The 12,974-nt window shown below is 38.1% G+C and overlaps 1 protein-coding gene across 5 annotated transcripts in view; it reads left to right on the plus strand.

Moving 5' to 3' along the window:
- Nucleotides 1-12,974, plus strand: part of KLHL13 (kelch like family member 13) — a 203,983-nt gene that overhangs the window by 76,775 nt on the left and 114,234 nt on the right. For 4 of the 5 annotated variants that reach the window (XM_078065136.1, XM_078065128.1, XM_078065135.1 and 1 more), the window contains exon 2: nucleotides 9,491-9,564. In XM_078065136.1, coding sequence (XP_077921262.1) covers nucleotides 9,515-9,564 — 50 coding nt within the window. In that variant the 5' untranslated portion in view covers nucleotides 9,491-9,514. Of the gene's footprint in view, nucleotides 1-9,484; nucleotides 9,565-12,974 lie in introns of those variants that run through there. The other variant, XM_078065130.1, reaches the window with a different exon arrangement.

Genomic DNA, 12,974 nt, shown 5'->3' on the forward strand with positions numbered 1-12,974 from the left:
AATTTTTCAAAAATTTCTCATAAAAATTTTGTTCAAAATATAGTCAGAGGATTCTATTCATATTAACCTAAGTTATTGAGGAATGATTAATACTTTTTAAAGAAATGCCATACTGAACTTATCACTGTGAAAGAAATACTTTTTGTTATTGTTTAGATATTGCTTAGCATTTCAAGCATGGACTTTAGATTTCAGCTATAGATTGATTTGAAAACCAGAATCCATCAGCTTAACGATCTCTTGTGCAAAGACAATAAAATGATTCAATCTTTACTTTGATAATACTAGAAAAATATAATGTAATAAAAACACTGCATTGCATCTAGATTTTTCAGCAGTCACTTGGAACTTGATTATTCCATTATATTGGAGATACAAGCATTTCTGTTTTCAGATCGCTTGTGAATCTCATTTTGCTTGGATAAACAGCTTTCTGGTAAGATGATTACTGTAATATAAAACCACTTAAGAATTTTGCCCTTTGGAACATTGAGGACAAATTGAATTATGGCCTGCTTGCATGGAGATGGGGAAAAACAACCTTCACCTGCTTGCTTAAATGCACCCCAAACTGGAAGCTTTAATAGATGATACCCACTTCGTTTTCTTCCCCAGTAAAATGCACAATAATTGTTTACCTTTCCTGAATTTTGGTATAGATTTCATTTGTAGGTTTCTTGTAAGGCGCCTTCTTTCTGTTTTGTTGTCTTTCTCTTGTTTGGAAGTTTTCGTAGGAGATATAGGATTTTCCATGGTGAATAGGACCCGAGAGGTGTCTTACTATCTTTTGAAGGTGAAGATGCGGGAAAGAGCAGGGTGTTGTGCAACTAATGTGTCTTTAATATGGCTGTGGATTTTCTCCGGTTTTACACACGCGCGCACACGCACACACACACACACACACGTGCATGTGCAATTGAAGTCAAACATCTTTCCTTACACTTATTCTTTCTGTTGTTATTCTTTCTTTCTGTTGTTACTCTTTCTCTCTGCCAGGCCTCTTCAGATACTTGCCTACTGGAACGCACACTTCTGTTACTGAATTTTGGGGGGGAATACTTGATGTATTGTGAACATTAAGAGACCTGTTTGTTCCATGTTGCAGGCTTCCTCCTCATCTCCCCACCGGCTGCTCTATCTTTTCAGGATGTTTATGGTGCATTGTACCTTATAGAATTGTAACCTTGTTTTTCACTAACAGACTTAGAAACCATTTTCATATTCTTTGTGGCTTCTGAGTTTTGTGTTGGCCCTTAGAAAGACTTTATCTCTGCCTCATTAAAAATGTATATTCTTTTTATCTTTTACTGTTACAACTTTATGTTTTCATGTTTAGTTATTTATTCCATCTGTGGGATGTATATATATGGTATAGATAGAATTTCAGTTCTCCTAACATAGCCAGTTTCCCTAAACCTATTCATTGAGAAATTCATCTTTTAGTTACTGATCCTAAGTACCACATGTACCATGTAGTTAATAACCATATGCAATTGGATCTGTTTTGGGACTTGATTCTATTGATCTCTCTGTCCCCATACTGGTACCATACTGTTATAGTTACTGTACCTTTATAGTACATTTTATTGTTTTATTTTTATTTTTTTGAGAGGGAAGGTGAAGGAGAGGGAAGGGGCAGAGAGAGAGAAAATCTTTTTTTTTTAATTTTATTATGTTAATCACCATACATTACATCATTAGTTTTTAATGTAGCGTTCCATGATTCATTGTTTGCGTATAACACCCAGTGCTCCATGCAGAACGTGCCCTCCTTAATACCCATCACCAGGCTAACCCTTCCCCCACCCCCTCCCCTCTAGAACCCTCAGTTTGTTTCGAGAGAGAGAATCTTAAGTGAGCTCCACGCCCAGTGCAGAGCCCGATGTGGGGCTTGATCTCACAACCCTGAGATCATGACCTGAGCCAAAATCAAGAGTCAGACGCTTAACCAACTGAGCCACCCAGGTGCCCTCTTTATAGCACATTTTAATATCAGCAGGGGAAGGTTGCCTCCTCCCTTATTTTTCTGCTTTAAAAAAATTTCGGATGGTTTTCATGTGTTCTCTTTTTCTGATGAACTGAGGAATTCAACATGGAAAATATCCATCCCCTTCCACCAAAAAAAATTCTGACCCTTTGCTAACTGGATTGGCATTGAGTTGAATTTTCTATATGAATTTTGAGGGAAATTTGCATCTTTGTGATTTTGAGTTTTTCTATTCGATATTTGTGTGTGTGTATTTGTATCCATGTATCCTTTTATTCATGTCCTTTATGATTTTATAAACTCCAATAAAATTTTATTTTTTATGTCTTTCAGATTTCTTTTTAAGCTCATTCCTAGATATTTTACAGATTTTGTTGGAAGATAAGACACCTTTGTCTTTATAGAGCTGATATTCCTGTAGTGGGCATTTTACTATATTAGTTTTCCAGTTGACTCTTCTGAACTTTGTATAGAAGCTGTGTTACCTGTAAATCATTTGTTCTTCAAGTGTCATCCATGATCTACCAGCAGCAACATCCTTTGTGAATTTCTTAGAAAAGCAAATTCTCTAGATCCATCCCACATCAACTGAATGAGACATTCTGGGGATGAGGCCCAGCAATCTCTGTTTATCTCACCGTCTAGAGGATTCTGATACATACTCTGGTTTGTGGACCACCGATGTAAATAATGATTTTTATTTTTACTTACACATATTTCCTTTTCTCATTTCTTTTTTCTTGCAAGATGTTTGTGTAACAGTGCTTAATGAATTATGTAGAATGGACTTTGTAGAGGCTGAAACAAATTGCTAACTTCCAAAAGTAAGACTGTAGACGGGGATGGTGAGAAATGCACTATTCCTTAACCAGGTGAATGGGGGAAACTTAGCCTGAGAGAGAGGGAGATGGAGTGAGAGAGACTGAGTATATAATTTAGCATAAGGATTTTGATGGGTAGCAGAGAGAGGTGTGCTTAAAAGTGAAACATACTACAGTGTCGCTCCTGTAGATAAGGGTGATAACATGAAACTGAAAGAAATGAAGACAGCTAAGCTTGGCAGTTGACACTTAAACAGTTGTTAGACCAAGTTTAGCCCTTTTTACAAGAGGGCAGCCACTATTAGAAAAATCAGATAGAATTGTATTAATACAAGGGTAGCAACTTGAACACAGGTAAAAAGGCCAGTTGCAGTGATAAGATGAATGAGGCCATCAGCTAATGATATGTCCCAGCGGAATTCCTGAAGCCTGAGTGACGAAATGAAAAGGGACTACCAAGGGATCAGAGCAAGAAGGAAAGAGTGGTATTATTGCAAGAATTAGCAGAACCGGTGTGTGCTGTATGCTGTAGCAATCCAGAACAAGATGGTAGTGACCACATGGTGGTCCAGGGGCAGGCCTCAGTGACTATGGAAAGGAAACCGTAATTGTTGTGGACAGTGTATCAGCCATCCTAGCATGCGGCCAGGGGAAAGGGAGAAACTTCTAGAACATGGGGAATCTAGTCTTTTTGGTAGGAGTTTAGAACCAGAAGTGGCTCTTAGACCTCTCTGGACCCCCTCGTTTCAGCACAGAATGCTGATAAGGAGGAAAACAGGCAGATGGATCACTTGCATAAATGTTCTAAAATCAGGTACAGTTGCAGCCTTCATAATTTTTAGCGTTGCAAATTTTCTGATGGGTGCACATATGTGGGAGCATACTACCTAGTCCTAGCGGGTTTTAGATATACTCTAGGGAAGAAAAAATCACCACCCAGTTTAACATCTAGTACACAAGTGTCTTCGGGTGGGCCCTTTTCAGCGCCCCAGGTGGGAGGTGAGTGTGGCGTCTGGCCTGGGTGAAAGCTGAAAGAGTTGATAGTCTAACCCTCCATGACATTTTTAAAAATTAGCTTTTGTATAACAAACTATATTCCCAAAGAATACAATTCTGTTTCTTTCTTTTTTTTTTTTTTTTTAAAGATTTTATTTATTTATTTGACACAGAGAGAGAGGGAGAGGAATCACAAGCAGGCAGAGTGGCAGGGAGCGGCAGAGGGAGAAGCAGGCTTCCCGTGGAGCAGGGAGCCCGATGTGGGACTCGATCCCAGGACACTGGGATCGTGACCTGAGCCGAAGGCAGATGCTTAACGACTGAGCCACCCAGGCGCCCCCAATTCTGTTTCTTACACGTCACTTTTTGCCGTGTCAAGATGATTCGGAATTTTTGGTGCTGCTGCTATATATAACTTGATTGAGAGAAGTGCAATTATGGACAATTTTTCTACATTGTGCAGTTTTTCAATTTTGTAGTGTTGAGCACTTTTCACTGATCTTTTCTGTCAGCTTTTCTTATCAGAGTGCTTGACAAAATTTTATATGAAGGCAGACGATCATAGCCACTCTGAATTTCTTTTATGTAACATAAGGTTAGCTCATAAGCAGGGTTTACTTTACATGGTGTAAAATTGGCTAGGCTTTTCTCAAATCTCATTATTTTTAAAGCTGTTGGTTCTCGGGCAGAGCAGGACAGAGTGAGACAGTGGATCTGAATTAAGTGCTAAGTCATAAACTAGAATCTCTATTTGAGATAACATCTAACTATAGGATAAGTGCTTGTGAAATATTAGATTTGCAAATTACCTAAAATAAATGCTTAAGAGTAAAATTGGTTGAACTTATGCAAGTTATCTCAGCGATCCAAAGCAGTCCTGTCAGTTTTATTTCTGGTGAGCTAGGTAGGATATTTTAAGGGCAAAACCACAATTACGTCTTTGTCAGGTGTGTGCTCTGAGTAATGATTAGTTTCCCCTTTATTCACGAGAGTAGCATGGCTGTGGAGGAGTGTGTCTTTTTTAATTATAATGCATGTCTGCTTATGTTTTTGTCCTGCCTTTTTCCTTAATCTTTGCAAATGTTCTATCCACCTATCTATATTTACTGGCCTTTGTATGTCATGTCTGGTCTGCTCATCTACACGGTCCCTAATTTAGGGGAGAGATCATGTAGTATACTTTTTCGTTTCATTTTATTAAAATACTTCAAGCATACAGAAAAGTACAGAGACCAGTATCACAACCCCTCCTATAACCACCACTTAGCTATGTGATACCGTAGCATTTTGCCTTTTTTTTCCAGACACCTGTCAAAATGTTAAATACAGGTGAAGCTCCTAGTCTGTCCCTCCTCAGTTGCATCTCTCCCTTTCTCTCCTCAGGTAACACTGTCCCCAGTTGGGAGTTTATCATTCCCATGAATATTTTAATGCTTTTTCTGTATGCATGTATGTGTATATAGTGGGTATGCATGTACGTATATGTGTATACACACACATATGGTCTTACGTGCTCTTGAAATTTTTATATATTATCATACTTCTTCAGTTTCCATTTTTGTGGGTTTCACCTGCCATTGTATCCCCCATTATCAGAACAAAATAAAAAACATCTCCTTCCACCCTATATCCCCCCTCCAACTACCACCTTTTTTTTTTGTTTTGCTCCTTATTAAAGCAAAACTCTTGGTAAGAGTTGTATGTACTTGTTTCCTCTCTCTCCTTTCATTCTCTCTTGAACCCATGCTCAGCAGCCATTTTCTCCACCATTCCATGTAAACCGCTCTCATCAAGGTGTCCAGTGACCTCCTTGTTACCACATCGAGTTGTCATTTCTCAGTTCTTCACTTCACCTCTCAGCAGTATATGACACACTTGATTACATCTTTCTGTTTGTAACACTTTATTCAGCCTTCTCGGTTACCGTACCTTCCTGATTTTCTCCTACCTCGTGGCCACTCTTTCTTATTTCTTTTGCTGGATCCCCCTTTTTTTAAATTTTGGAATAAGTTGGACAGAAGAGTCTAGAATGAAAAGTGAACATTCCTCCCAAACTTATAGTCCCTCTCACTAATAATGGATAGACAGACTTTGTGCATGTGTGTGTGAATCTTATAGGTGAACCAATGCCTCAATTTAAATTGTATTTATTTGTTTTTTAATGATTTGTATTTTTTTGTGTGCACGTCCTATTTCTCTCATTTGTTCACTGTTACTATTATGTTTTATTGTTTTTATTAATTTTGTGTGTGTAAGTTCAAATCATTAGCCCTTTGTTTTTTTTTTTGTTTTTTTTGTTTTTTTTTTTTTAAAGATTTTATTTATTTATTTGACAGAGAGACACACAGCGAGAGAGGGAACACAAGTAGGGGGAGGGGGAGAGGGAGAAGCAGGCTCCCCGCCGAGCAGGGAGCCCGATGTGGGACTTGATCCCAGGACCCTGGGATCATGACCTGAGCCGAAGGCAGTTGCTTAACCCACTGAGCCACCCAGGCGCCCTCATTAGCCCTTTGTTGTCTGTCATGTGGGGGGGGATATTTTTTTCCTAGCTCATCAAAGGCCACTTGACTTTGTGATATTTTTGAAGTACAGAGTTTTAATTTGTTTTGTACAGTCAGATTTAACAGTTTTTTTCTTTTATGGTTCCTCAGTTTGGGGTCCTGCTTACCTTCTCTGCTGCATGATTATAAATAATTTCACTTGGGTTTTCTTTCGTACTGTTTCAGGGTTTCATTTTTTCCCTTTAAATCTTTGATCTATCTGGAATTTATTTAGCATCCCCTAATGTGAAGTGAAGTAGTATAAGCTTATTTATTTTTCTAAGTGGCTGCCTGATTCTTCCCCAATCACTTATTTAATCATCTCTTTTCCCTTACTTGTTTGGAGGCCACCATTACCATAGAGTAATTCCCTGATGAATTTGAGTTCCTTTCAAGTTCTTGAAAGAATTTGTGTTGTTGTGTTTTTTTAAGTTTATTTATTTATTTATTTAGTAATCTCTACCCCTAACGTGGGGCTCGAACTCACGACCCTGAGATGAAGGGTCGCATGCTCTTCCCACTGAGCCAGCCAGGCACCCCCATTTATGTTTGTTTTATTTTTCAAACCACTGCAGTGTGGTTCTCCGCACCTGTAATCACTGACTATAGCTGTCACATCACTTAGCTGGCATCTTACTTGGACTGGACAGAACTTGCAACAGTCGAATACCTTCCAGCCACTCTTCTGTACCCACCTCCTTCCTTAGCTTTAATCTCACATTTCTCTTAGTTTCCCTCCTGCCTGCTGTCTCTCTCTTTGCTAGCTTATCTTCCTCGGTTTCTTGCACAACAGTGTTTTTGGGATTCCACCTTCTCATGGCAAATACACTTCTGAGGAATATTTCCCAATCTCTTTACTTCAGCACTTACTTAACTGGCTAAATATCCTCATATTTTCATTTCTAGTTCCAATCTAAATCTGGGTATATATATCCAGTTTTCTGTTCGATGCTATATGGCGTACCCTAGAGGACTTCAGTATGTCTGCACCAAACCCTTGTTCTCCTTCCTTCTGATATTTTTCCTTCTTCCCTCTACCCTGCCTCACCTGCTATCATTACCATTTCCCCCAGTTATGTAAATAGATTTTGTCTTTGACGTCACTTTATCCCTTTAATATCTACCAATGATCTGTCAGTCTGAAGTCCTCGTTTTCCCTGGCTTTTCCCATAGCTCTTGTCTGTGCTCTTATTTCATGCCTTGACTATAAAAGTGGTTTCTTAACTAGTCTCCATACTTCCAGTTTCTCTCTCTCTTCTCTGATCTACCCCCACGTTGCAAGCTGTGTCAATTTTCTAATACATAGATTTGATCATATAGATTCCCTGATTGAAAAACAGCTGGTTTTAGTTAAATCTTGTGTAAATTGATCATTGTTTACATTGTTTACTTCCTCTCCCTTCCTAACTTCATTAAAATGAGACTAAAGAAATGGAAAAATTCAAAAGGACAAAGAGAACAGGAGGGGCAACATTGACAATTGCAAGGTTTAAACTAATTTTTTATTTAGTCAAAGGAAGTTAACAACTTGAGAATCTCCCCCTACACGAACTTTTGAGAGAAACCAACTAATTCTTCCCATACAACTCCTAATATTTCAAGATTTGGGGGCATCTGGTCTGCGGAAGGCAGGAAGAAGTCTTGAGATTGAAAATGTGGGCTGTTCCTTGAAAGTCTTTATAGTAAATGGCTGGAGTTCCATGTCCTGTCATCCACTCCCTGCTCCTCAGGAGACCTGAGGTTTGTTATCTGGAGAATTTGAATGGGAGAGCCCCAGACTCTGAGATGCAGCAGGTAGATTAGTTGAAACCATGGGACTGAGTGAGAGTTTGAATAGCTACTTTGGGGACTTCTGTGTTCTACTCTAGATGCTGTTGATGAAAAGGGGCAAGAGTTATTTATTTTCACATTACCAGATTCCTACTGATAATCTAGATATGCTTGTTTATCTCTTGGCACATCTTCTAAAAAATTGTGTAGTCTAAAAAAAATTAAAATTTCTCAACACCTTAAAATTCTCTCACCATTCAACATTTTTAGAAAAGATAAGTCCAAAGGTCAGTTGATTTTGAGATGCTTAAAAAATTTTTTTTTCATTTAGGCTACTCAATTTCTTGTAATAACAGAAAATATGATTGTGTAAATAAATAAAAATGCTAAATTATCATTTGATTTCTTTTTCAGAATTCAGAATTCAGACCCAAGAAATAGAGTACTTTTTCCCCTTCTGTATCTTTTGCTCTGACCCCAAATTAAGGGACAGGAAGGGGGCAGCGGAACAATGAAGAGAACCTTTTTTCTCTGACTTAATTATCTGAGGTCTTCACATAGCTTTATAACAAGCATAATTATATGAGCAAACTAAATTGCATACTCTACATTTTTATCTCCCCCGTGTAATAGATTGATTTTATTAACAAGAAATATTTAAGTAAAGTATACCGTTCTGCTTCCCAGTATATTTGAAATGAATAGAACCCTTGAAATATACATCTCCAATGCAAAGCATTCACACGACTAGAAACAACGTATTAGATTTAGTTTGCTACCACCTCACCGGCTCTTTTTCTATAAAAAACCACCAACCAAACAAAAATTCAGTCCAGATCAAGAAAACAACCCCCACTACCTATTTTATGTCTTTAAGATTTCTATGCCTTTCTAGCCTTAATTTTGACCAACCACTTCTAAAACTGTGGGCCCTGATTATGGCTTTTGAGGCCTCATGTGCTCCTGGTAACTCGGGATTTAGTGCTGTCCGTGTCTCTACTTGGTACATGTTTGCCTCCACTCTTCACCTCTAACTTCTCTTGTCTCTCCCAACTTCACCCAGACTCCTCAGGTCTCCCCAGGGTTAATCCAACTTCCCATTTACTTGGTTGTTATTCTAATGATTTCACAGAAATGCAGTCAGTGCTATTTAATGAGCCACTATGGAATTTTGTAGATAATTTGACTGTTGCAGATTCAGTTCCTTCAATGTTCTCCATTTTCTTAATTTTCATAAGCTAGAATATGGACTTTGGGAACACAGACATACATTTTTGTCTTTCTGTCACAAAATATATAAAATATTACATAGTATAATTTGAAAATTCTAGTATTGATTTTTATAGTAAATATTGACTTCTTTTCCTCCTGAACAGGTCATTATCCAAGTGTTAGAGGTGATGGATCATCTTCATAGAGGGGAATCAGTTGCTGCAATACTCCGTAACCGGTATATTTATGGAAGCAATTTACCTTATAAGTTATATAATGTCTCTCCCGCCTATTTATATACCTAACATAGTTGCTATTTGTTGAATGCCTGGAATAATATAAAATATTTACTATATGAGTGAATGTAAGAATGAGTGACAAACAGATGGAATGAAGAACATGTTAGTGACCGTGTGTTCTGAGCTAATGAAAAAGTAGAGAATATAATTAGACATAATTGGTGTAAATTGTGATCACGTGACATTCAGTAAATGGAGCTATTGACTTCATTTTTTAATTTTAAAGCATGTTAGTGAATAAATACAGGTATCCATTGCTTAAGAACAGATGTCTCAACCAAGTATTTTTTTAAAATAGTATTGCCCTGTGATTGTACATTTCTGTTATTTAAAAATCCAGTTAAAACTTTTTCAGAGAGTTATAAGAAATTCTGAACTTTCTCTGACAACTTATGATTTTAAATTCATGGTTTAAAGAAACATAGCCTTTACTTTGTAGGTGCAAAAGAGTATCCCTTATTCCCAGTAGTTGAATTGCATGGTTTGAGTGAATCCTTCGAAATAATATGCGGGAGTTGTCTATATCATGGCTCTGACACTTACTAGTTGTCTAGTCTTGGGCAAATTTCGTAATTGCTCAGTGCCTTAAGTTCCTCATCTATGAATTGGGGATAGTATTACCTACATCTCAGGGTTGTTTTGAGGATTAAGTAAGTGTCTGTGGGGTGTGGAGAGAGCTTGGCAAATAATGCATGGTATATTGGTGCTCTTATTGAAATGTAAATGTGAGATTTTAACTATTTTGAAATACAATATTGTGTTTCTGAATTCTGATATGCTTTAAAATAGGTGTATCTTAAAAGAGTAAGAAAAGAGGGGAGAGTTTGAAGTAGGAAGGGGTCATATATGAAGTCATTGTTACTTGCCAGATACCATACTAGGGATTTTACATAATAATCCTATTACGGAAATATTATATGATGGGTGCCTGTTTGTTGGAATGTGTACTCTCATGTGGGCAAGGGGCTGTAAGGTAAACTGTTCAGAGATGCAGAAAGCAAGGAAATCCTAGCAGGAATAATGTGTGGCCATGTTGGATGAGAAGAGAGAAGAAAAGAGTAATGTGTGTGGGGGGGTGAATTCCTACTGGTGAGTTGAGTCTGCAGAGTCCAAGGACTGCTGAGTAGGAGGGTCTGTATCACACATTTGGAAGAGGAAAGAGTAGCAGGGCAGGATTTCCAAAGGTCAAGTGAGTAACTGAGGTAGTTATAGCATACTTGAATTTGTTTCCATTATTTTTATAGAGGTGTAATTAAGTGCAGTAAAACATACAAACACTTAAATATACATCTTTCTTTTTATAGAGATATAATTAAGTGCAATAAAATATACAAATACTTAAATACACATCACGATAGTTTTTTACACATGCATACATCCAGGTAACCACGACTCAGATCAAGATATAAAACAATTCCATCCTTCCAGAGAATTACCTCTTTCCCCTTTCCAGTCTCTATCCCCTCTACCCCTACTGAAGAGAACAAGTATGCTGACTAGGATATTAGTGTTGTTTCTTCTCCTTCTTTTTTAAAAAGATTTTATTTATTTATTTGACACAGAGAGAGGGAACACAGCAGGGGGAGTGGGAGAGGGAGAAGCAGGCTTCCTGCTGAGCAGGGAGCCCAATGGGGGGCTTGATCCCAGGACCCTGGGATCATGACCTGAACCAAAGGCAGAAACTTAACCAACTGAGCCACCCAGGCGCCCCCATGTTGCTTCTTCTTGAACTTTGTGTAAATGGAGTCAGACACTCTGTATGGCTTCTTTAGTTCCAAATAATGATTTTGAAATTTATCATTCCTGCCGGTATCAGTAGTTCTTTCTATTTTATTGCTGTGTTGTATTCCACCCCCTTTTTTTTTTTTTTTTTTTTAAGATTTTATTTATTTATCTGACAGAGAGAGACACAGCGAGAGAGGGAACACAAGCAGGGGGAGTGGGAGAGGGAGAAGCAGGCTTCCCGCCCAGCAGGGAGCCCGATGTGGGGCTCGATCCCAGGACCCTGGGATCACGACCTGAGCCGAAGGCAGACGCTTAACGACTGAGCCACCCAGGTGCCCCCCACCCCCTTTTTTTAACTATACCACAATTTGTTTATCCATTTTCTTGTTCATAGTTATTTAAGTTGCTCCATTATTCGGTTATTATGAATAAAGCTGTTCTTGACATTTTTGTACAAATCTTTCTGTGGCTATATATAGCCACAAAATTTCCTTTGGATATGTCCCTAAAATATGAACATATATAAATTATTTATTAAATTTATTTTATTTTAATTTATTAAATTTATTTTATGTAACATATATTAAATATGTATATATAATTTATTTAACATTAATAGACTGCCAAAGACTTTTTTTTTAAGATTTCATTTATTTATTTGAGAGAGAGAGAGCCAGAGGAGGAGCAGAGGGAAAGGGACAAGCAGACTCTGTGCTGAATGCAGAGCCTGATGCAGGGCTCGATCCCAGGCCCCTGAGATCATGACCTGCACCGAAATCAAGAGTCAGACACTTAACTGACTGAGCCACCCAAGCTCCCCTTGCCAAAGACTTTTCTAAAGTGATTGTATCATTTTCTCCTCTGACCAGTGACAAGTGAGAATCCTCGCTAATTCTTGGTATTGTTAGCATTTTAATTTAATTTAATTATTTTTAAGTGGGCTCCATGCCCAAGGTGGGGCTTGAACTCACAACCCTGAGACCAAGGGTCACATGCTCTACTGACTTAGCCAGCCAGGCTTCCCTTGTTAGCCTTTTTAATTTTAGCCATTCTCTTGGGTGTGTAGTGGTTTCTCATAATGAATTTCAGTTTGCATTTTCCTCATGTGTAATGATTTTGAGAATATTTTCATCTGTTCAGGTCCTTTACCCATTAAAAAAATTGGGTTGTTTTCTTTTTGCGTTTAAGGAGGTGTTTTTTTTTTTTTTTAAGATTTTATTTATTTATTTGACCCAGAGAGAGAGAGATAGAGAGAGAGAGAGCACACTCAGGGGGAGAGGGAGAAGCAGGCTCCCCGCTGAGGAGGGAGCCTGGCACAGGGCTTGATCCCACCTGAGCCGAAGGCAGATGCTCAACCCACTGAGCCACCCAGGCGCCCCCATCGTTTGAGGAGTTTTTAAGCCTATTCTGAATATTTCAATATATTGCATTATAGATACTTTCTTTCAATCTGTGCCTTGCCATCCTGTTTTTCTTATTTGTGTCTTTTGATGAGCAGAATTTTTAAAATTTTGATGAAGTTCAGTTTATCTTTTTTTCTTTTATACTCATGCTTTTTGCATCTTACCCAATAAATCTGTGCTCTCCCAAATTTTAGACTTTCTTCCTGAAGTTTTATGGTTGT

The sequence above is a fragment of the Halichoerus grypus genome, chromosome X, assembly GCF_964656455.1.
Source record: "Halichoerus grypus chromosome X, mHalGry1.hap1.1, whole genome shotgun sequence".
Taxonomy (NCBI): Eukaryota; Metazoa; Chordata; class Mammalia; order Carnivora; family Phocidae; genus Halichoerus; species Halichoerus grypus.